This window comes from Hippopotamus amphibius, chromosome X, assembly GCF_030028045.1.
Source record: "Hippopotamus amphibius kiboko isolate mHipAmp2 chromosome X, mHipAmp2.hap2, whole genome shotgun sequence".
Lineage (NCBI taxonomy): Eukaryota > Metazoa > Chordata > Mammalia > Artiodactyla > Hippopotamidae > Hippopotamus > Hippopotamus amphibius.
In genome coordinates, this window is record NC_080203.1 from 45,713,966 (window position 1) to 45,739,525 (window position 25,560).

Here is a 25,560-nt window from a genome sequence, read left to right on the forward strand (position 1 = left end):
ACACTTACTGGCTCATCTCATGGAAGGGCCTCATGTATCTAGAGGCCCCTCACAAGAAGAGCCATCAGCTGCCCTGTCCTCTTCCAAGTTCTAAAAACGTAGCTGCCTGAAGAGTCTATATTTATATAATGACTTTGCAGAAGAGACAGGTGGTTGGGTTTTTTCCCACAACTTTAACCCTGTTTTTCAAGTAAAAATAACGATTTACTTCCTTTTTTAAAGGTATGTTGACTTTTTTGTCTAAAATAAAAGGAACAAAACAGAGAGACATTAAGAAGGTTTTAAAATCCACTCTCCTGGGCTCTTTTCCGGACTCATTTCTTCTATGCATTTTAGTGGAGGGAAAACGGAGAGACTGATGGCAGAAAAGACTGCAGGTGGAAGGAGGCGTGTCCTGGGAGCAGAGGCGGGGAAAGGCAAGTCCCCAGAAGAGCAGTGGGAATGGCCAACGCCCCCCTGGGAAGATACTGCCCTTCCGTGGCCGGCAGAGAAAGGCTCACGTACTCACAAAGAAAGGAGAGCACCGGGGCCAAGGCCGATGCCTGGAGCAGTGACACGGCGGGGCAGGGGGAGGTGCTCACCGCCGGCTCTGTGCGACCCTGCGGGGCAGGAGGGGGCGGGCGAGGGCGTGGCCGCCCGCGGTGACGAAGACCCCACGTGACCGGCCCGCGCCGACACGCGCGCGCCCAGCTCTGTCATCAGGCTCGGCTGTCGCTTGCTCCTTTCTCGGTCCCTGCTCCCGGTGGCCCTGAGTGAGTGCGGGCCGGGGGTGGCCCCCAAGAGTAGGAGGCGCGGGGGGAGCAGGTAAAGGACCCGGAGGGGGGTCCCCGGAGGTGGCGTGGGCGAGCGGACACGGCCTGTGGCCCCCTCCCCGGGGTCCGGTTGACCCGGAGCGGAGATCGCAGCCCCCACGCCCCCCGCGGCCCGGCGTTTGGCCACAGAAAACGGCAGGCCTTCCCTGGGGGCCGGGGGGCGGGCCGGGCAGCTCCGAGGCAGTGGCCCCTCGCAAACACCTGCTTGGCGCACCACAGCAAGCTTTTCCCACACCCCCGCCCCGCCCCCGTTCTTCTCCGGGTAGAAAATGGTGGTCGGCGCGGGGGCGGAGGGGTGCGGGCGCAGAAGGGGGCGACTGAAGGTGAGAGTAGAGGACGCTGGGTGGGGGGTGGCCGGGGTGGGAGATGCGGGGCCGGCAAGTGGCCGAGCGCCCGGAGCCTGCATCCCCCTTCCCCCACCCGATCCTCTGCAGGTCTGCGAGTCCAAGTGTCGCGGCGGCGCACTTGCGGCAAGAATCGGAAGGAGCGGGAGACAGCGAGGATAGGCCCAGGTCGGTGCGGGGCCCAGTGGGCAGGTGGGGCAACGTGTAGAAAGCCCTGCGGCCCCAAATGCTCCCCCCGACCCTGTCCTCCATTTTGGTGCCTGCAGAGACCTGGGCATGGATCGGCAGGGAAAATGGTGGGTTTGGGGCGAGGGAGGGGGGCGCGCTCGGACTGGGGGCCCCCTAGAGGGCGTAGGGAGCCTCTCAGGTGGGAAAAGGAAAATTTGAAGAGCCTTTAACACCTGGGGCTGGAAATCTTGCGAGGTGCGTAGTAGGGCCTCTGTCCTCGGTGCTGATCCATCCACTCAGAAAATAGTCCCTTCTCTTGTCTTTTGTCTCCTAGGAGCAATGGCGTCCAAAGAGGAACAAGCAGTAAAAAATCTCAACGTGGAAAATGCCAACCAGAAGAATGAAAAAAACAATGCAAAGGGGCAAGATGCTAATAAAGGAGAGTCTTTGGCCCTCCCTTTGGAAGCTGGTGAATACTGTGTACCTAGGGGAAATCGTAGGCGGATCCGTGTTAGACAGCCCATCCTGCAGTATAGATGGGACATGACTCAGAGGCTTGGAGAGCCACAGGCAAGGATGAGAGAAGAGAATATGGAAAGGATTGGGGAGGAGGTGAGGCAGCTGATGGAAAAGCTGAGGGAAAAGCAGTTGAGTCATAGTCTGCGGGCAGTTAGCACTGACCCTCCTCACCATGACCATCATGATGAGTTTTGCCTTATGCCTTGAATCCTAATATTTTCTTTGAAGTTAATAGGGAGACACACCTGCTTCCTAAACTTACACGTTTGTGACGTACCTTTGTTGTAAACCTTTTGGTGTTATTTGTTTCCTGTGGGTCTCCTATTACCAGCTTATAATTGAATGTTGTGTTTTTGACCCAATCTGTAAGTTTCTGTCAGCAGGAGAGTTTTACCTATTGCATGGAGAGATGTTCATTATATATTGTGAAGTTAATAAAGCAGTTTAAAAAAGCATTCTCTGTTTTTTTTCCTTAAAATTGTGTATATTTATATATGAACACAGTCTAAGAATACATAAAGTAAAAGTATCTCTTTATGGCAGAACTATGAATCATTTTTATTTTCTTATCTCTGCTTTCTCTCTCTCTTTTTTTTGCTTGCATTGGACAACTCCCAAATGATGCTGATTGGAGTACTAGATCTTCCCAAAATTTCAGTATGATATTCACAGATAATTTTTTGTGTTATTCACAGAGATGGAAAGCCATGTTCATTGTCTATCAGATTTATCCATTTAGAATTCTCAGAGGGCATCCTCATTTTCAAGATTTGTGGTCCTGGTGACCCACACATTATTTCCTCCATGTACTTTTTTTTTTTTTTTCTTTTGGCCCCTCCAAGCGGCTTGTGGGATCTTAGTTCCCTGACCATGGATTGAACCCGGGCCATGGCAGTAAAAGCACTTGAGTCCTCACCACTGGACTTCCAGAGAACTCCCTCTATTTTCTCATTTTTCAAAACAACACATATTACTTAATGAAAGAGCTTGGCTACCTGATAAAAGCAACGTGAGCACTTACTAAGCACTTGTGACAGAATCTCAGTTTTAGCTTACCTTGATCTCTTATTTAGAAGTATAAACCCAATACTGATGAGACACACCTCTTTAAAAATCAATATGTTTACCAGCAAGATGAAGATAACAATCACCTCCCAGGGCTTTTGTGTGCACTTGATGAAGCAATAAGCTTGTAAGCTTTCTTTAACTTCTTATTCCCACTGGCAATATGCATGACTGAACCCTTTAGATATTACCTTCAGCTATTTGGGGAAGTTCCCAAAGCCAGGTCTTCCCTATACTCACAAGTCCAAAAGGCTAAGGGGTAGGTAGGTACTTCCATTCCTCTGCTGTTGTGCCCCATTCTCACCCTCTCTTCAGGTTATTGATGTTCAGGAATCCTTAAGGCAAAAAAGTCCCACTATGTCTCTGGAATTGCCAGTGAATTGAGTCCTCACTCTGTTCTATAAACTGTGGATAAATCCCCTCTCCCTGTTTAGCTTCATGGAAAGATCTTGTCTGTCTGGGTCTTTTTTAGGTGTAGTTCTTTCCCAAGAAACCCCCAGTTCATTAGACTATACAAGATGTATGAGGGAACAGCTCACTTAAAATTTGAGACAGTCCCTCCTCACACCACCCTCGTGAAACCTATGAATGTGAAAAATTATCTTATATTGAGTTGGATGCTAGGAGTTCACATCAGTGAATTCAGTGGATACCCAAATGCGGAGATCTTTATGAGAAAACTGACTGGAGGACTATTGGGTTTAAGTGTCCCAATAGAACTTGGGAAAAAAAGTTGCCTTGCAGTGTGCTAAGTAGGTGAAATACATATTATGTATGAAGAGAGTCTTTTGTGGAAATAGAAGTTAGGATTCTAGAACAGAAGTTGGCAAAACACAGCCCATGAGCCAAATCTGGCCTACTGCTTATTCTTTTGGCCAATGAGCTAAGAATAAACTTTACATTTTTTTAATGGTTGAAAAAAATCAAGATTATTTTGTGACATGTAAAAATTATATGAAATTCAAATTTTGGTGTCCATAAAGTTTTACTGGAATACAGACATATTTATTAATTTACATATTACCTATGGCTGGTTTTGGCCTACAGTGGCAGAATTGAATAGTTGTGAAAGAAATGGTATGACCCACCTGTAAAGCCTACATATTTATTATTTGGCCCTAACGGAAAAAGTTTGGCAACCCCTGCTCTAAAATATAATATCACAAGAACACTTATGAAACCAAAGGGAAAAGTGGCTAGGCAGGTGAAAATGGCATGTAGTACTGCAAACCCCAGACATCATGAATCAGATGCCTAATTAGTTTCAAAGCCCTCCCTCCTCCAGGTGCTTGAGACACAAGGTATTACATTTGTGTAAGATAGAAGTTTGTAAAGAGAAAGGCTAAAGTTGAAAAGACAGGAAAACTGATGAACAGAGAAGCTTATACCCTACCAGACTTCTCACTCTTCTTTTTTTTTTTAATTTTATTTTTTGGCCACATCATGCGGGATCTTAGTTCCCTGACAAGGGATCAAACTCACACCCCCTGTAGTGGAAGTGCAGAGTCTTAACCACTGGACTGCCAGGGAAGTCTCCCAGACTTACTCTTGATTGCCAATGTTTGCACCAGCTTCTATGGAAAACAGAAGCATTCTGGCTTTCTTGGCTTAAAGATATTCAGATTTCCTTTATGAAGAGAAATTGGAAGCTCACACGTGAGTGAATCCATGGTATATCTTGATAAAAGGTTAAACACTCATATGCCCAGAAAAATGTACATGTCTTCGTGTATAAGTAGCTCTAAGGTGCCCTGTCAACCTCAGAGAAGGATGAGTTTAGGAATCTAGTCTCTGGACAGAATCCTTTCTGTTAACCAGCTTCCTTTGGGTCTTAACAGATTGTTTGGATCTAAAAGGGCTTCTGAGGGAGTAGTGTGTGAGTGGTCAGGCTCCACATAAAATGTTCAGACAACAAACAACCAGCAGAAAGCGAGCAAAATACAGTAAGGGAACAGGGCATGAAATTCCCTTGAGGCGAACAGCCATATCTAAGGTCTGGCTGCGTTTGCCTATTGACATCATTTCTACGTGGTGAGCTTCCTTTTCTCCCTCAGAGTGGCCATTCTCCATAAAAGGGATAGACAAATTCTTCCCATAAATGCCTAAAAAATCTAGCAAAGAGAAGGCAGTAAGATTAGGGAGTGTGCCCTTTGTTATCAAAGAAAAATGGTGTTCAAGAAAGTTTTGAGATGTAGATATGGATTGAGTCATTGGAGTTTTATTACATCATATATATCTTGTAGATATCTGATGAATGAAAAACCGAACAAGATAAGTATAGACTTAGTGATATTCAGCAAATATTAAATAAGGTTACATATTTGAATCCATACGTATTTCTAACAAAATTGAAATAATAATAGAGATTATATCTCATAACATTTGAATACAAATAATTACTGGATTTTTTTCTTAAAAAATTCAAATCTCTTGAAGGAAATTCAGAAAATAAATTTAAGGGCCACCTTGTGACCAAAGAAAGCAATGCAGTTTGAATTCTGTAGCCAGAGGCAGAGCAGGAAGAGTGCACAGACACTGGACTCTTCCAGGGGGTCAAGATACATAGGAAATACACTTTGGTTAGAAGTGAAATAAAGCCTTCAGAATTAATCATCATGTGAAACATCAAGCCACATTTATGCTTCAAATGAAAATGGAGTAACAGGGACTGGATTTACTTCCCTAACTAAAACAACTAAAATCAGGACAAAATATATAAAACAACAATTTTCAGTTACTGAACATCAGACAATGGAGGGACAAGTTCTCTGAGAGAGGAGAAATAACACAAGCCTTTGTATTGCCCCGAACTGTGTATTGTAGGATTTATAACATGTGTGGGAGTAAAATGTATGTCAATAATAGCACAAAGGCCAGGAGATGGGGAATGGAAGTACACAATTTTAAAGTTCTTATTCTATACCTTAATATCACTTGAAGGTAGGTTCTGAAATGTTAAAAATGTATATTACCAACATATGAGATAAAATGGAATCTTAAGAATAGTCAATCAAAAAAATGTTGGAGGGAAAAGAGAACAAAGAACAGATGGGACAAATAGAAACAAATAGCAAGATACTTGATTAAAACTCAAACATGTCAATACCAATAATCGCATTAATGTAAATGGTCTAAAGACCTCAATTATAAAGTAGAGATTGTCAGATTGTACAGAAAAGGAAGACACAAATATATACTGCCTGTAAGAACCTTAAGTTTAAAGATACAAATTGATTACAAGTAAAAGAATGGGAAAAGATGAACAATCTTAACACCATTCAGAACAAAGCTTGAGTGGCTATATTGATATCAGTTACAATAAATTTCAGAGAAAAGAATAATACTAGGGATATTATGGTCATAGAATGTCATTACATAATTTTAAGTGGTGAGTTTGTCAAGAGGACATAACAATCGTAAACATTCACGTATTAGAGTGCTTTGAAGTACATGAAGCCAAAGTTGCTAGAACTGCAAGGATAAACAGACAAATCCATAATTACAGTCACCTTCTCTAAAATATTGATAGAACAAGTAGACAGAAAATCAGCAAGTACATATAAAACTTGAACAACACTATGAACCAATTTACCTACTTGACAATTAGAACTTGCCACCAATAACAATAGAATGTACATTTGTGTCACATGCACGTGGACTATTTACCAAGATAGTCCATATTTAGGACTACAAAATAAACCTCAGTACTGTTAACAGAATTCAAATCATAAAATGTATACTATTTGAGCACAATAGAATTAAACGAGAAACTAATGACAGAGCTCAGAAAAATCCCCAAATATTTAAATTAACATGAAATAATACAGTTTTAAACAATGCAAAGAAGAAATCCAAAGGGAAATTATAAGATCTATTGAACTGAGTGAAAATGCAAACTCAACATATAACAATTTGTGGGATGTGGCAAAAGTAGCACTCAGGAAATTTTATAGTGTAAATATTTATATTAGAATAGAATAAAGCCCCATAGTTGTTAAATAAATGGAAATTTTATTTAAAACACTTCCTCCGAAGAAAACTATAGGCGGAGATGGCTTTACTTGTAATTCTATCAAACATTTATGACATAACACCAATTAAATGCCAAATCCTTAGAATATTGAAGAGGAGGGAATACTTCACAACTCAAGGCTAGAATCACCCAGATTATTATAACTAACCAGACAATCATATTACAAGGAACCATAACTACAAACCAATCTCCTTCATGGACATATATGCAAAAATTCCTAACAAAACTTTAGTAAAATCTAATTCAATTATATATAAAAATTACAATGCACCATCACCAAGTAAGTTTTATCTCAAGGATTCAAGGCAGGGTTAATATTTGAAAATCATAATTCACCATATTGACATAAAAGAGAAAAAGCATATGATCATCTCAAGGGAGAATAAAAAAAACATTTGCCAAAATTTAAAAATCTATTCTTGATTAAAATACTAAGCAACCAGGTATAGAAGAGACCTTCCTCAACCTGATACAATACATCTATGAAAAACTTACATAATGATGTGTGTCTAAAGGCTAAATGTTTTCCCCCTCAGATAAGAAACAAGGCAAAAATTGACACTTTCACAAATTAGATTCAACACTGTATTAAGGTTCTAGCCAGTACAATAAGATAAGAAAAATAAAGTCATACAGATTGCAAAGGGAAAAAAAAAGAAAAATCTTTTATCATATAAAACAGAATTGTCCATGCAGAAAATCCTATGTAATATAAAAAAAACTACTAGAGCTAATAAGTGAGTCTAGAAAGGTTACAGGATACAGGATTAATATACAAATTTAGCTGTAGTTCTAGTTTTCTGAGACTGATATTAACAAATTACCATAAGCTTGGTGACTTAAAAAAACAACTAAAAAATTTATTCTCTCACAGTTCAGTATGCCAGAAGTCCAAATCAGGGTGTCAGTAGTGCTAAGTTCTCTCTGAAGGCTCTAAGGAAAAATCCTTCCTTACCTCTTCCAGCTCTGGTGGCCCTAGGCATTCCTTGGCTTGTGACCCATCCTAATTCAGTATGATTTCATCTCAATTCTTAATTAATTATATCTGCAAAGACCCTATTTTCAAATAAGGTCACATTCTGAAGTGCTGGGTGAACATGAATTTTAAGGAAAAATATTCAGCTTTCTATAAGTAATGAACAGCCAGAATAAAATTTAAAACATATCATTTACAGTAACATCAGAAATATGAATTTGGGGATAAATTTGACAAAAGATGTGCAAGATCTGCACATTGAAGACTATAAAACATTCATGACATAAATTAAATCCTAGCAGTTTTTAATAGACATTGACAATCTGATTCTAAAATTTATATTAAAAAATCCAAAGGACTGAGAATAGTCCAAACAACTTTGAGAAGAGAAACATTTTGGAGAACTTTCACTACCTTATTGCAAGACATTATAATGGTGCCATAATCAGAACAGTGTGGTATCAGCATAAATATAGAAAAATTGATCAATGGAACATAATAGTCAAAAAACAGATTCACATATATATGCCTTTGACAAAGATTCCAAGGCAATTTGATGGTAGAATAGATATTCTTTTTGATAACTGGTATTGGAACAACTAGTTCCAATTGAAACTTTATTAATGAGCATGATCATGATCACCATCATCATCATCATAAATAGAATAACTTTATCTCACATCATATAAAAAGTTGAGTCAAACTGTGTCAAAGACCTAAATGTAAGGTAAAACATAAAATTTCTAGGAAAAAAAATAGGAGAAACTCTTAGAGACTTTGAGTTCATTAAAAAATTTTTAAATTAGAATTCCAAAAAGCAAACTCTAACAGAAAACAAATCAATATATTGGACTTCATCAAAATGTAACCTTTCTTGTCAAAAGACATTTTGATTTCAAAGGTGGACAGAGACAAATTGTTAGAAATCCTGAGACTTCTTGCTACAACAATAAATAAGGACACATGCTAAGAGAGTACAAGTATCTTGCTATACATCTGAGAAGCTGCAGGACCATATCCAGACCTGGGCTGGATTCAACTTTATTGAACAGCAAAATCTGACCTGCAGACTTCCTGTTTTGGATAAGATGGAGCCGCCCTATCCCTTCCACAACTTTCATAGACATATGACAACAAAAAGCATAGGACATATCACAAGAAAAAACATAGGAAAACACTAGAAGATAGAAAGACAAAGATGGACTGCCCAGAGATCTTGGGTTCCAAAGGAACTCAAGAAAAGTTTATTAAACTTTGTCCAATGGGTCAAAGAAGAAATCACAAGAGAACTTAGAAAACATCTGAGACAAATGAAAATGACACATCATACCAAAATTTATGGGAGGCAGTGAAAGCAGAGTTCAGAGGGAAACTTATAGCTATGAACACTTACATTAAAAAAGAAAAAAGATCTCACACAAATATTTGACTTTACACATTAAGGGAGTAGAAAAAGAAGAGAAAATTAAACCTAAAGCTATTAAAAGGAATGAAATAATAAAGATTAGATCAGAGACAAATATAATAGATAATAGAAAAGCTATAGAGAAAAAAATGAAACGAAGAGTTGGTTCTTCAAGAAGATCAACAAAATTGAAAAATTTTAGCTAGGTTGAGTAGGGTTAAAAAGAGAATATCTATATACCTAAAATTAAATTACAGAGGGGACCTTACTACTTGTTTTATAGATATTAAAGGATTATAAGAGAGGACTATGAACAATTGTATGTCAATAAATTGGATAACCTGGATGAAACAGACAAATTCCTAGAAACACACAACCTACCAGGACTGAATATTGAAGAAATATAAAATATGAGAAGAACAGTAATGAGTAAGGAGATTGAATCAATAATCAAAAAGTTCTCAACAAAGAAAATCCCAGGACAGAATGGTGTCACTGGTAAGTTACGACAAATGTTTAACGAAAAACTAACAACAATCTTTTTCAAGTGCTTCCAAAAAATTGAAGAGCAGGGAACACTTTATAACTCATTGTATCAAGCCAGCTGTATCTTCATACTAAAGCCAGACAAAGAAACTACAAGAAATGAAAACTACAGACCAATATCCCATATGAAATATTAATTCAAAAATACTAGCAAACAGAATTCAGCAGTGCATTAGAAGGATTATACACCATGACCAAGTGGCCTTTATTCCTGGATGTAAGTATTGTTCAACATATAAAAATATATTAATGTAATAAACCATATTGAGAAAAGGAAGGAAAAATATATGATTATCTCAATGGATGCAGGAAAAACATTTGACAAAATTCAACGCTCTACTCTTTCATGATAAAAACACTCCGAAAACTAAGAATAGAAGGAAATTACCTCAACATAATAAATGCCTTCTATGAAAAGCCCACAACTAACACCACATTCAGTGGTGAAAGATTGAAAGCTTTTCCTTTAAGATCAGAAACGAGAGAAGGATGTCGCCTTTATCACTTCTACTCAATATAGTACTGGAAGACAATAGCCCAAGCAATTACGTGAGAAAAAAAATCCATACTGTATTGGAAAGGAAGAAGTAAATATCTCTGTTCGCAGATGACATGATCTTATAGTTTGAAAACCCTAGAGTCTTCAATAAAAGTGTTAGAACTAATAAATGAATTCAGCAAAGTTGTAGATACAAAATCAATGCACAAAATTGGTTGTGTTTCTATACATCAACTGTAAACAATCTGAAAAGGAAATTAAGGGAATAATTTTTTTACAATAGCATCAAAAAGAATAAAATATTCCGGTATTAATTTAAGCAAGGGTGAAAAACACTTTTACACTGAAAAAGACAAAACACCACTAAATGGGAAGACATCTTGTGTTCATGGAATTGAAGACAGTATTGTTAAAATAGTACTAGCCAAAATAATTTACAGATTCAATGCAATCCCTATCAAAATCCCAACGATGTTTTACTCAGGTACAGAAAAATCTATCTTAAAATTCATATGGAATCTCAAGGGACCCTAAATAGCCAAAACAACCTTAAAATTGAAGAAAAAATTTGGAGGACTCACACTTTCTGTTTTCAAAACTTACTTTAAAGCTACGGTAATCAAACAGTGTAGTTCTGGCATAAAGACAGACATATAGACCAACGGAATAGAATAGAGTGCTCCAAAATAACACTCACATATAACTAAAGTGAATTTTGACAAGAATGCCAAGATCATTCAATCATGCCATTGACTAAGACCGGAGTCCCAGCAATGCCTATGTACTACCTTTTCTAAGACATTGACAAACTGGACACAATACATTTATTGCTTTTCTTCTTTTGATTTTAGTGATTTTATTACAGGTTCTGAGTTCATAATTTACTTAGCCCATGACCCTGGTATATGTTTTGCTCTCTGCCCAAAAGGTATACACCTCTATACTCCTATGCCTAAAGGGAAACCTTATAGAGGTTACTACAGTACTATTAATGCCACTATAAAAATTAATGGAGATTATTGCTTTCCTCAGGAGGCAGCTACCTCCTAAACCAGTCCTCAACCACCTAGGAAGAGGACCTCCCAATCCCTAGCACCTTATCCTACTTCCCCACTCCATCTTTCCCCCACCACTAGCTCCTGTCTTACATCTCTGACCATGAACACAACTACCCCTTCTCCTTCACTATAAATACCACTAACTTTTTCCATATATTTTACTAAACTATCAGTTCATACACTCCAACAACATAGCTACTGGACTTGTCACCAAGAATTTTTTGTCATAAAATATGTAATTCATACTTATAACACTGTTCAGGTCTACCAAAAATATTGCTACAGACCCTGAAAACTTCAGATCTGTTTTCTTGGCTAATGCTATATAAATAGGGAATTTGGTTATGGCTGGCCTACAAAAACTCCTTATTCTTCCATTTGTTTTCCTTATTTTAATTCTCACAATAAAATGTTTTCTATGCTGTTTAGGGCAACTTATTCCATACTCTTTGTAAATAACCTCTAGTATTTGGGCCACTCAAATATCCCAAATAATCAAGCTTAAAACAGATGTCAAGACATCAAGGGGGTAAATTATAATTTTTTTGTAAAAATGCCCTTTATCCATTTGAGTTACAGTGTGTTGTGCCCTGCCATTGAAAGAATTTTTAAATCTTATAAAGCCATATACCAAAATTAACTCACACCATATAAAAATTAACTCAAAATGAACCAAAAACCTAAAACTTTAAAACTCTTAGAAGAAAACAAAGTGATGAATCCTCGTGTTCTTGGATTTGGCAATGGAGTCTTAGATATGACATTAAAAGCATGAACAACAACAACAAAACAGATAAATTGGACTTCATAAAAATTTAAAACTTTTGCAACTCAAAGGACACTATCAAGAAAGTGAAAAGAAAGAAAAAATGAAAAGACAATCCACATAATGGGAGAAAATATTTGGAAATCATATATTTGATAAGTATCCAGAATATATGAAGAATTTTACAATTCAACAATAAAAAGACAACCCAATTAAAAATGGGCAAGGGACTTGAATAGATATTTCTCTAAAGAAGACATAACTCACCAATAAGCACACAAAAAGATGCTCAATATCATTAGTCATTAGCAAAATGCAAATCAAAGCCACTTCTCACCCACTAGGATTACAAAAATTAAAAACGGAAATTAACAATTGTTTTGGAGAATGTGGAGTAATTGGAACCCTCATACATTGCTGGGAGGAATGCAAAATGTTGCAGCCACTGTGGAAAACAGATTATCAGTTCCTCAAATAGTTAGACATAGAATTACCACATGACCCAGCAATTCCATTCCTAGACATACCCAAGAGAAATAAAAACATACATCCACATAAAAACTTATATGCAATGAGGAATATAGAAAAATGGTACAAATCAACTGGTTTGTAAGGCAGAAAGAGAGACACAGATGTAGAGAAAAAACATATGGACACCAAGTGGGGAAACCGGGGAAGGTTGGGGGGAAATGAATTGGGAGATTGGGATTGCCATATATACATCACTAATAAGAAAAAAAATATCAAATTGTACACTTTAAATATATGCAGTTTATTATATGTTAAAAAAAACTTATATGCAAATGTTTAAGGCAGCACTATTCACAATAGTCAAAAGGTGGAAATAACCCAGATATCCAACAATGATTGAATGGATAAAGAAAATATGATATAGACATACAATGATATATTATTCAGCCATAAAAAGGAATGAAATACTGTACATGCTACAATATGAATGAACCTTGAACATATTATGCTAAGTGAAAGAAGCCAGACACAAAAGGTCACATATTATATGATTCCATTTACATGAAATATCCAAAATAGATAATTCCATAGAGGCAGAAGGTAGACTAGTTGTTGCTAGGGACTAGAGGAAAAGAATTGGGAGTGACTGGTTAATGGTATGGAGTTGATGAAAATGTTTTAGAACTAGATAGAGGTGATAGATTCACAACATTATGAATGTACTATATGCCACTGAGTTGTACACTTTAAAATGGTTAAATCTTATGTTAATTTCTCCTAAGAAATAGAAATAGCCCCCCCCCCATCAGGAAGCATGCACAAGCCTCCTAGATAGCTTCCTCCACAGGAGAGCAGACAGCAGTATCAAGCAGTATCAGCCGTGTTTCATCTTGTGGAACTGAAAACCACAGCCACAGAAAGACAGAGAAATGAAAAAGCAGAGGACTTTGCACCAGATGAAGGGACAGGATAAAACCCCAGAAAAACAACTAAATGAAGAGGAGATAGGCACCCTTCCAGAAAAAGAATTCAGAATAATGATGGTGAAGATGATCCAGGACTTTGAAAAAAGACTGGATGCAAAGATCGAAAACTTTACCAAAGACCTAGAAGAATTAAAGAGCAACCAAACAGAGATATGCAACACAATAACTGAAATGAAAAATACACTAGAAGGAACCAATAGCAGATTAACGGAGGCAGAAGGGCGAATTAGTGACCTGGAAGACAGAATGGTGAAAATCACTGATGTAGAAAAGAATAAGGAAAAAAGAATGAAAAGAACTGAAGACAGCCTAAGAGACCTCTGGGACAATGTTAAACGCACCAACATTCACATTATAGAGGTCCCAGAAGGAGATGAGAGAGAGAAAGGACCCGAGAAAATATTGGAAGAGATTCTAGTTGAAAACTTCCCTAACATGGGAAAGGAAATAGCTACCCAAGTGCAGGAAGCGCAGAGAGTCCCAGGCAGGATCAAACCAAGGAGAAAAATGCCAAGACATATAGTAGTCAAACTGACAAAAATTAAAACAGAGAAAAGTTATTAAAAGCAACAAGGGAAAAACCACAAATAACATACAAGGGAACTCCCATCAGGTTAACAGCTGATTTCTCAGCAGAAACTCTGCAAGCCAGAAGGGAGTGGCATGATATATTTAAAGTGATGAAAGGGAAGAACCTACAACCAAGAATACTCTACCCAGCAAGGATCTCATTCAGATTCGACGGAGAAATCAAAAGCTTTACAGACAAGCAACAGCTAAGAGAATTCAGCACCACCAAACCAGCCCTACAACAAATGCTAAAGGAACTTCTCTAAGTGGGAAACATAAGAGAAGAAAAGGACCTACAAAAACAAAAACAAAATAATTAAGAAAATGGTAATAGGAACATACATCTCGATAATTACCTTGAATGTAAATGGACTAAATGCACCAACCAAAAGACACAGACTGGCTGAATGGATACAAAAACAAGACCCATATATATGCTGTCTACAAGAGACCCACTTTAGACCTAGGGATACATACAGATGGAAAGTGAGGGGATGGAAAAAGATATTCCATGCAAATGGAAATCAAAAGAAAGCTGGAGTAGTGATACTCATATCAGATAAAATAGACTTTAAAATAAAAAATGCTACAAGAGACAAGAAAGGACATTACATAAAGATCAAGGGATCCATCCAAGAAGAGGAGATAACAATTGTAAATATACATACACCCAATATAGGAGCCCCTCAATACATAAGGCAAATGCTAACAACTACAAAAGAGGAAATGCAAGGCAGAAATAGAGACCCAGATATAGAGAACAAACATATGGACACCAAATGGGGAAAGCAGAGAGGGTTGTGGAGGGGGATGAATTGGAAGATTGGGATACCAAATTGTACACTCTAAATATATGCTTTTTATTGTCTGTTAACTGTATCTCAATAAAAGTTCTTAAAAATTAAAAAAAATAAAAAATAAAATTAAAAGAAATAGAAATATTCCTATTTGAAAAAAGGATGTATATGAAAATACATTTTCTAGGCCAGTTGACCTTCTCCCTTTTTTTTTATATTACTCCTTTGAGCATCTAATGAAAGTAATGGATCCTATCCTAGGCAAATGTATACACTCAGTAAAAATGTATATATTCTATCCCTCCCCAATACACACATGCACATCATTTTGGACATAATTCCAGGGGTTTCTTTAGTTAAGAATGCCTGAATCCAAGGAGTAAGTAGTCTCCCTCTAACATAGCTCAGCTGCTATTTGTCTCTTCTCCTTCCTGTCCCACTTCCAAAGAGCTCCTTCTCCTTCTCCGCTCTATCTTTTCTCTACCTCATAGCTTCTGCTTCTTCATGAGGTCAACCTGCTCATGTATCAGGGTTTCAGAGGTTCCTAGGGTACAGGTCTTCTTTTCATAAGTCTACATACTCCACTACTTTCTAAACATATGCAACCTTGCATATTATTTCAGGTGGTCCACAGACTTCCTCAGCTGAAAACACCTGGTCTAGGTCGATTAGTATGGTCGGCCTGTCAGAGTTCCTTAGACGCTGGTCTAAATCTGGCTGAGAGGGCACCGTGGTGGGTGTGGACTGGCAGGCAGTAACCTGCAGCATGGCTAGGCTACTCCTAGGTGCCCTGGAGGTAAAAATAATAGAGTTGAAAGACTCAGCAGGCTGCATCTCCTTAGTTCGGTGGTAGGCAGCAGACAGGGTCAAGGAAGTTTCCACCTGGGCACTGGAAATAAGGGCAGACAGCAAGCAGGTCTGGAGGCTCTCCCCCCAAACAATCACTTCTACAGGCTTTATGGAAACCCTCTGCTTCAGGGTCTAGAAGGGATCTGTTTTGGTTTCCAGTTGTCAGAACATCATTCCCATCTCTGCTAGAGTTGAGCAATCTCTTTGGGAATACTGGGGAGGGAGGGAAGAAGCCAAAAGCATTTATTTAAGTCACCATCTTGGTCAACTCTCCATGTATATTTTTGGAGTAAGCAACAGTCAGGTGCCTGAATGCAAAGGATGAGAGGCTCTGAAAGGTGAGAATGGGTCGGAACAGCACATTCCTTCCCTCTTGATAAGGCAGGGAAGATCAGACCATGGCGGCACTCCTCAGATCCTTGGCTGCCTTTGCGCACAGCTAAACTTCTGAATGAAAATAGCCATGGGCCAAATTTTCAAGACGGATAGTGTGTTAGCCATCACGTTCCAGCAAGTGCAGTTAACACTCAGCTGTTGTTTTGGAACATTAAATACATGCATTTTCAGTAGAACATGGCAGAACCAGCTATTTATGAAAGCTTAAAAAAATCTTTTGTATGTAACCGATCGAATCCATTTTCTAGATAATAAAAATTAATCTTAGGAACTTAATTTGCTCTCACAGTTTGTGGATCTTTGTTTTTCCTCTGTCTTAAACATTTTTCCCCAAATGAAAATAGCTTTATTTAACATTTTGCTAATAAGAATAACCCATGCTGAAGGGAATAAGTTAGATAAAACTGAAAAAAAAATTTAGAAGAAAATAAAATCCCTATTTCAACTACCTGCTTCCCTATCTGCCAATGCACCCTGTACCTATTATGTGAAGGTCTGGAAGGCAGGAGGAGTGAGCACCAGTGTCAGAGTGGAGAAGCCTTATGGAGGGGGTAGGCGTTTTAAGATCAAAGGAGAGAAAGAAATTCCTCAGAGATATGCCAGTGGGGCCAGTAGCCCTGGGAGAAGATGCAGCTCTTGATAAGACAGAAGAACAAATACATACCACAGGGAGAAGGGGCCCCATTTGACCTCTGGGATTAACCAAGACCAAAATGAGTGACAGGGCCTCAAACGGTGAGGGGAGGGTCCTGAAGGAGGGCCAAGTGGGAGGGGGCTAGTGAAGGGAAGAAGTGGTTGACTCCTGACGCACTTTCTGCAGGAGGGAGAACTAGGGACCCCAGCCCACTGGTGACGTTTCCTTCATGTGATCAGGAGCCGACACGTGCAGAAGTCCCTCTCCTCCAGGTATCAGCTCCCTATTTCTGCGAAGAAAGATAGATTTCAGACTGAGGGACTGAGGGGACAACTGCCCTATAGCCCTGCAGCTTGCAGGTCAGTACTAGCCGGAGTGGGGAGGGGGACATCTGAGGTAGGGGTAGTAATGGACAGAGGCTACACAGGATCTGGTCTACTTTCCAGATGCCACCCTCCTCCCACCCCCATTCATTCTGGGGCAGAAAACTGTGTGAGTGTTGGGAGAGAGGTCCAGGTACCACCTCTTACTTCCCTGGATAAGTACTGGCTTATGGCAGCAAGAAATGTGAGAAGGAGGCATCTCCCTGAGATGGTCATAAATTCACCGCCTCCTGTGGAGCCCTGGGGTGGAGGTGGCAGAGGGCAAGGGCCAGAGGAGGTCCAGGACTGGATTCTCTCTATCCCTTCCCCGATGTCCATCCATTTGGTACAAGAGATGGAAGGCTTGGTGAGAGGAGATGGAGAGGGGCCAGGGGATGAGAATAAGTACAGTTGGAATCTCCTAGGAGGCAGGTGATCAGAGACATCTGACAGAGGGAAAAGGCCAGTGGAGGGAGATGTGGAGGAAATGGCCTGATCCTTCCAGGGTGGAGGGAGGAGGGCAAAGCCTGTGAACCTGGGATGGGGAGGGCAGACCCCCTTGCAAAGGGGCCAGGCCTGCTTTTCTCCACCTTCGGTCCATTTTGGAGGAGGGGTTGGGGGTTAGGGGGACGAGGGTGAAGGGGTTAGGGGGAGAATAAGGGAACTAGGGAGGGTTGAGAAGAGGTAACATGGGCCAAAATTTTTACTGAGTCTGGAAATAATTTGTTTCTTGCATTGCAGGAATATGTGGCTTTTCTGCATATGTGGAGAGGGAGGGGGTGGCAAGAATGCTCTGGACATTTCTGCCATGCTCCCCAACTCGACTATCACTATTTTCAGAATAAGTGATGGGCTCATTCTATGTGGGTGCCCTGAGGTGGGGGTTTGGAAGGCAGAGAGCTGAGCACAGCTGGATCTGCTTTCTGAATATCACTATCCTGAACCTTACAAGGAAAAGTGAGATAGAAATTTGGAAGGAAGATTGGGAAACATAGAAACACTTTGGAAATAATCTCTCTCTGCCATTTCTCAGTGGTCAAAAAAAGGAAGGTGTTAGGGAGGGGCTGTAGAGGGGGATCAGAGAATCAAGGGAAAGGGCAAAGGTATGGCAGGTGTTGGGAAAGTTTTGACAACTAGAGTCAGAAAAGAATCAGTGTCCCTGTTGCCAGTCATTCAATTCTCAATCCTTCATTCACCATCTGTCTCCTGTTTCTCTACAGGTCTTCAGGTCTGTGGCTGTAGGCACCAACCCAGACAAGGAAAGGAAAGCCCTACAGTATCAGTTCAGGTCAGTGGGAGAGGGCAACTGCCCCGAGGACCCCTGGGAGTAGAAGTGACTAAAGCCTGAGCAAAAGTTGGGGAGGTCACTACCTGCCACCCCTCCTCCAAGCCTCCCTTTTCCAGTCTCAGAATACATGGCCTCTGTCCAGACCCTAAGGGAACCTGGTGCTTTATGGCTGGTGAAGACAGAGGGGAGAACAAGGAAGTGAGAGTTGGTAGGCGTGACAACTGTGAAGCCCTTGAAGATAACAGAGTATCTCTGAAATCTGAGAACAGGCCATTGTCTGGTTGTATCTGCAGTTCTACAAGTCTTACAACTATAGATAAGGGGGAAAAGAAACTGGCCATGATTCTTGCAGGTCAGTCTAAGTTGGGAGCACGCAGTTAAAACTGTTATGGGCATAGCCAAGGCCAGAGCAAAGTTTAGGAACAAATCTGCTCTTGTCAGCACAGCCTACTTAAACATAGGGAGAAGCACCTGTGGAAGTGTCTGCAAGGTCAGCTCATATAAACATGTGTGCCAACCTTGGAGACACTGGGAAAGAAAAGAGAAAAGGTATGGGCGGGATGGCACCCTGCCCATAGGGGAAGGCTATGAAGATACTAAATCATAGAGGCAAGTACTTATCAGGACCTGTATTTCACCACATAAGTCCTCAGATTCCTTTGTCTCCACTTTGTCTCCTAGGACAGGCTAAGGAAGGCAAATCTCAACATGGAGAAGGTCTACAGAGATAATGAAGGAAAACCAGAAAATGAAGGAAACCCAGACAATGAGGGGAAGTCAGAAGATGCAGTAGATCCAGAAGATGAAGGAAGGTCAGATAAGGAAGAAAAGCTGGAAGTGGAGGGGAAGTCAGAACACGAGCAAAAGCTCCAGAATGAGGGACGGCCAGACAATGAGGGACAACCGGAAAATGAGGAGAAGCAAGAAAAGCAGGGCAAGTCCGAAGCTGAGGGAAAACCACACGGTGAGGGCAAGCCGGAATCCCAGGCAAAGCCAGCCAGCCAGCCATGGGCTGCCGAAAAGCGCCCGGCTGAAGATTATGTGCCCCGGAAAGCAAAAAGAAAAACAGACAGGGGGACAGACGATTCCCCCAAGCACTATTAGGACAACTTACAGGAAAGGCATCTGGGCAGTGAGGAGATGATGAGAGAATGTGGAGATATGTCAAGGGCTCAGGAAGAGCTAAGGAAAAGACAGAAAATGGGTGGTTTTCATTGGATGCAAAGAGATGTACAGGATCCATTCACCCCAAGGGGGCAACGGGGTGTGAGGGGAATGAGGGGCGGAGGTAGGGGCCTAAGGGGCTTACATGATATCCCATATCTGTGATGCCTTTGGCCTTCAATTCTGATTTCCCTGATGAGAATATCATTGACCCTGCTTTCCCTGGCAGGCATTTGCCAGGCTATGTGCTTTAACCTTAAGCTGATACTTTGATTTAGGTGTCACTCTTGTTACCAGCAGCCTTTTGATCCAACCGTAGTGCTCTCTGTGTTTCAGTAGGGGATTTTCACCCACGTGCATGGAAGAGATGTTCATGGTACACTGTAAAATAACAATAAAGAAAAAACAGTTTTCAGAACCACATATACAGCATTCACCCGTTTTTGAAAAAAAAAAATTACACTATACATCCACGTACAGGGAAAACCGAAATTGAACAGACCAAAAGTGAAATAATGGTTTTCTGTGGGTGGTGGTGGTAGAGGAGATTATCTTTTCATCTGTACTTTTCCCCCTAAAAAACACAGATTACTCTTGTCACAAAATTAATAATACAAGATTTGAAAAATAGGAAAATACCAAGAAATCAAAATAACTGCTCAGTGAGTTTATTAAGTGTCTCCACTTAAAATTCCTGTTGTCAGGATGTGAAATGATGTGTAAAACACATTATCTCTGGGACTCGAAGCTGGAGGAACCAATCTGGGAGTTATTAAAGAGCCACTGCTGTAGGGAACAGTCTTGTCGTCTAGTGAATTTGGGATAAAACTTGCCTTCCAGGGCTGTGGAGAATATCCGATGAGATACTGAGTGTGTGAGCTGTGTTGGGCTGGCTCCCACCCTCTCCCCTGCGCTAGCAGGACCAGAACCCCATCAAGTGTTTCGGAGAGGGCTGAGGGAGCTCTCACGTGTGTCCATAAATAAATTGCTCAAATGAGAGGTGGGTGTCACTCTCCCCTGAGTAATGCTGTGTCTGAAGGACCCTCGACCTCTTCTCGTGGGTCTTCTACTCTCCTAAGGGCCCCACTGCTGCTGGTGAGCTGAAGTCCTCAAGGTAACAAAGCCCCTTTGATTTCCCTGGAGTCTCTAGTGAGTTACACGGCACTATGTTCCCTTCTGAACTATGGAGAAGGTCCCTCTTCTCACGTTATAGGTTTATTAATCCTGACATGAAATGTGGAAAAATGCTTTGTAAAATCTTAATCCATTTTCAGGCATTATAATTAGCCCGCTAGACTTGCCCTTTTCAAAACAAAGAATTTATATTTTTCATTTTGTTACCTACAATACATAATAGAAGCTTAAAAAATCAATACATTAATTATTGAGTCAGAAGGCCTCAATTCTTGGCCCAGTTCTGTCCCTGATTTAATACATAGCCTTGAGCACATAATTTCATTCTTTAGCTATTGAAACTTGCCACTCCAAAAGGAACATAGCAAGCAAGGAATTATACCACAATCCACTGCTAAATAATTTTAACATTGGATATAGTAGTGTTTCTCAAAGTTTGCTAGCTACTAGCAGACCACTTGCATCAAAATCACCAATCTTGTTGAAAATGCAGAATCCTGGCTCCTACTTCAGATCCAATGTATCAGAATGTCTTTTGACTTGTCCTCAAAATGTCTCTGTGTAGGTGGCCTTTGTTTTTAGCTCATTTTAATTTTTACGGATACATGTACAAAACTTAAAATTCCAATAGTGTAAAAGAATTTATTATTAAAAACTGTAGGCTGCCTCATCTTTCTACACTTTCACTCTCCAGAAGCAACTACCATAAACGTTTTTGGTTTCTTCTGGTATTTACCTTTATCTTTCAGAAGAATATGCTTATTCTGCTATTTCTTTTTTTAACGCCTTTATTGAAATATAATTCACATATCATATCAAAACCTTCACTCTTTTTTTCATAAAAATTCACTCTTTGAAAGTGCACAATTCAGTGGTTTTTAGTATATTAACAGTTCTGAAACCATCACCATTATTTAGTTACAGGACATTTTTATCACCATAAAAAGAAATCTCATACCCGTTAGCACATAATGGTGCTCCCATTCCCTCCTCTCCCTGGCACCCAAACACTGATCTGCTTTCAGTTTCTATGGATTTGACTATTCTAGGCATTTCATAGAAATGGAGTCATATAATACGTGGCATCCGGTGAGTAGTTTCTTTCATGTAGCATAATGTTTTCAAGGTTCATCCACATCCATATCAGTACTGAACTTTCGTGTACATTTTTTTCACTTTTAAAATAAACTCTATTGAAAAGTCAAACTATAAAATTTACAAGTACAGAAATTATGGTTCTGCCTTAGTTTATTATGTAGATAACCTCAGAGCATGCTAATGATTATGTCTGAAGTTGCTTTAACTACATTTGAATGCTTTGATTCATTTTACGAAGAGGGACTTTAAATTTAATGTATTTGTTTTGTTTCTTTTTCTTTTCTTTTTTTAATCAATTGCTTTTATTATGTAACTGAAATATCAACTCTACTGCCTCCATCAAAGAACTGATAATTACTTTTATAACATTAAAATAAAGTCATTTGTAAAGACAGTATCTTTCTTGCACTTATGACTAATCCATTAAAAACAAATGTCAATCTTTAAAACACAACTCCAGAATAAATGCAGTTACACTGAGTACAGATAAGAAAGTATAAGGAGCTCACTGGCTATGCTACACCAAACGGATGAAAAGTAAAATTGATTTTATACTGGAGGGCTATATAAATAAATAAATAAAATCCTATCTCTTTTTTTCCTGTATGTATGCTTTGATTTTTTGTACAAATAATAGAATGTTCCATTTCATTCACTTCAATAGGATGAACTCTTTAGAAAAAGACTGAGAAAAGATTTGATAATCAACTCCCAAATTTTATGCTTATTTTTTCTATTTCCATCAATTTCCCAACATAGTTAACATAAGCAGGAGCAACTGAAGATACAAGTGAAGTCTCAAAGGTCTTGAAGAACTCTGGCAAGTCACATATACCCCATGTTGCTTTTGGTTTCCCACCTCTTCTTTGCTTCAAACCCCCAGGCAAGCGTCTTCTTTTTTCGAGCAATCTGTGAATTTTCAGCATCCTTTTTGGCTTTTACAAAGTTGTGGCAGGCAATCGCTTTGGCAATTTTTACTCCAAGCTCTCGAGTAGCTAGCTGGTTGCTGAGTTCCTCCGCCTTCTCAATGTTCCACTCTTCCACAGCCTGGTCTAATGCTCTTCTCAAGACCTGACTTTTCAATTTTTTTTTCCTTTTAACAGGGGGGTCAAATCAATCATTGACTCCAAAATATTGACTAAGCTCCTTTAACTGGGTTTCATTTGAGGACTGTTCACTATGAGATTCTTCTTCATTTTTCAGTTTACCTTTTCTGGAGCGTTTTCTTTCTGGATTTTGAAGTCGAGGTTTTCTGTTCAGAATGTTTTTTATGCAGTTCTTGAAATTTGTTCCACATATTTAAGGGAACTCCAGAGGGACACTCTTCATACGCATTTACATTTGCCTCTGCTTCAGTTTTTGGTCCATCTGTAAGGATATCTGAGATCTCTGTTTTTGTAATGGTCCCATCTTCTTTACCTTCCTGTAAGTTAAGTTCAGACCTCTCTACTGTGGCTTCATCGTCAGAATTCAACTCAACATCACTTTCATTTAGGCCAGGAGGTAACAGCCCACTCCATATCTTTTAGGGTTCAGGACTGCAATTTAGGGTGGCTCTAAAAAGGTACACCTTCTCCTGCTTGGCTGCACAACCCGGAACTCTGCAGGCTCTCCAGCAGCAGGGCCACACTCCGATCCCCAAACGGGAAGAATCCCCTCCCAGCATAGAACTCAGCGCCACAGATTCCGATGTAGGATGCTTAGGTTGCTGACACTCCCATTAACTGCAGCTCTTTTCCGGGTACAGCAATTGTCAACAAGAGCCTGTATCCCGGATGGAAAGCCTCCTCACGCACTCTCACTCTGGCTGGAGTGGGACGGAAAACCCCTCTCCCACCAACAGGCTGGGGAAGGCGCTGCGAGGCCCGGTCCACGCAAAGCGAGCAAAGCGGGTCCGCCGACGCTACCGAGGGCCAAAGGCTTTGTGGGCTCCGCCGAGAGACTGTGAGGACACCCACGTTGGCTCCCTCGCTCCCCGCACCCGGCCTTCCCAGATTCGTCACACCGGAACCCGGGCTGGCGGGGAGCTAGCCCCGCAACCAGCCGTACTCACCCTGTTTTGTTTCTGATTGAAAGAAAACACAAGTATGTAGTATTTGATACACCAGTTAATCATTTCTGCTGGAAGAAGCAAAGATAATTTTTTCCCATTTTTTCCCTTTTTTTAAATTAATTTTTTAACCAATTTTGTTGAAATATAATTGAAATACATCACTGTGTACATTTAAGGTATATAGCATAATGGCTTAACTTACATATATTGTGAAATGGTTACCACAATAATTTTAGTTAACGCCCATTATCTCATATAGATACAATAAAGAGAAAAAAAACATTTTTTCCATGTGATGAGAACTCAAGATTTACTCTCTTAACAAATTTCATATATATCATACAGCAGTGTTAACTTTTTGCCTGTTTTCAATTTTCTTGAGTATATACCTAGGAGTGGAATTGCTGGTTCATGTGGTAACTCTAACTTTTTGAGGACCTGCCAAACTGTTTCCAAAGCAACTGTGGCACATGGAAATCCTATCAGCAGTGTACGAGGGCTCCAATTTCTCCACATTCTCACCAACACCTGTCATTGCCTGTATTTTTTATTATAGCTATTTTAGTGGGTATGAAGTGGAATCCCATTGTGATCTTGATTTGCATTTGCTTGATGGCTAATGATGTTGAGCATCTTTTCATGTGCTTATTGGCCATTTCTATATCTTCTTTGGGGAAATGTATATTCAAATGTGTATTTACCCATTTTTAAATTACGTTGATTGTCTTTTTATTGTTGAGTTGTAAGAGTTCTTTGTTTATTCTGGATGCAAGTTCCTTATCGGACACATGACTTAACAACTGCTATTTCTTCTCTCTTTTTTAAAAAATTAAGTAAGTAATTAATTAAATTTATTGGCTGCATTGGGTCTTCACTGCTGCACATGGGCTTTCTCTAGTTGATGTGAGCGGGGGCTGCTCTTCATTATGGTGCGCGGGCTCCTCATTGTAGTGGCTTCTCTTGTTGCCAAGCACAGGCTCTAGGCGCGGGGGCTTCAATAGTTGCAGCACATGGGCTCAATAGTTGTGGCTCACGGGCTCTAGAGCACAGGCTCAATAGTTGTGGTGCACAGGCTTAGTTGCTCCATGGCATGTGGAATCTTCCCAGAGCAGGGCTCGAACCCATGTCCCCTGCATTGGCAGGTGGATTCTTAACCACTGCGCCATCTAGGAAGTCAGCAACTGCTATTTCTTGACTTGTTAACTTTAGTTATTATCTATTGACTTTCTGATATGATACTTGAGCAGTACTCTCTTACCATCATAATCACCACTATCATAATCGCTTACCTCCTAATATAGTTTTACCACATATAATGTGTACCTTAACAAGCATTCCAGTGATTCTATTGCTTAACTCTGAGAGCCATTTGTATGTTTGTCAGGTTAGACTAAGCTTATGATAGGACAGCTACCAACCCCAAAACATCAGTGGCTTAACACAGCAAAGGTTTATTTCTCAAACTTCATGAGGATTGGGGATGGAGAGGTTCTGCTCCCCTTAGTTTCCCAGAGATCCAAAATAATCTGCAGCAGAGGGAGAGAGTACATGGAGACCTTACACACAT

The 25,560-nt window shown here is 40.0% G+C and overlaps 1 protein-coding gene and 2 pseudogenes across 4 annotated transcripts; 2 read left to right on the top strand and 1 right to left on the bottom strand.

Moving 5' to 3' along the window:
• Positions 1–633: 633 nt before the first annotated feature.
• Positions 634–2,298, top strand: LOC130841868 (protein BEX1-like). Of its 4 annotated transcripts, none has more exons than XM_057718462.1 (3): positions 634–752; positions 1,247–1,324; positions 1,659–2,298. In XM_057718462.1, exon 3 carries the CDS (start codon positions 1,664–1,666, stop codon positions 2,048–2,050), a length of 387 nt encoding a protein of 128 aa, XP_057574445.1. In that variant the 5' UTR covers positions 634–752; positions 1,247–1,324; positions 1,659–1,663; the 3' UTR covers positions 2,051–2,298. The 4 variants fall into 4 exon arrangements, with proteins under 4 accessions (XP_057574445.1, XP_057574446.1, XP_057574447.1 ...); XM_057718463.1 differs by having other exon boundaries at positions 680–804; XM_057718464.1 differs by lacking the exon at positions 1,247–1,324 and having other exon boundaries at positions 696–804.
• Positions 2,299–19,252: 16,954 nt separating this feature from the next.
• On the top strand, positions 19,253–19,873 carry LOC130842609 (transcription elongation factor A protein-like 3; annotated as a pseudogene).
• A 2,892-nt stretch (positions 19,874–22,765) lies between these two features.
• Positions 22,766–23,606, bottom strand: LOC130841424 (protein FAM204A-like; annotated as a pseudogene).
• Positions 23,607–25,560: the final 1,954 nt, after the last annotated feature.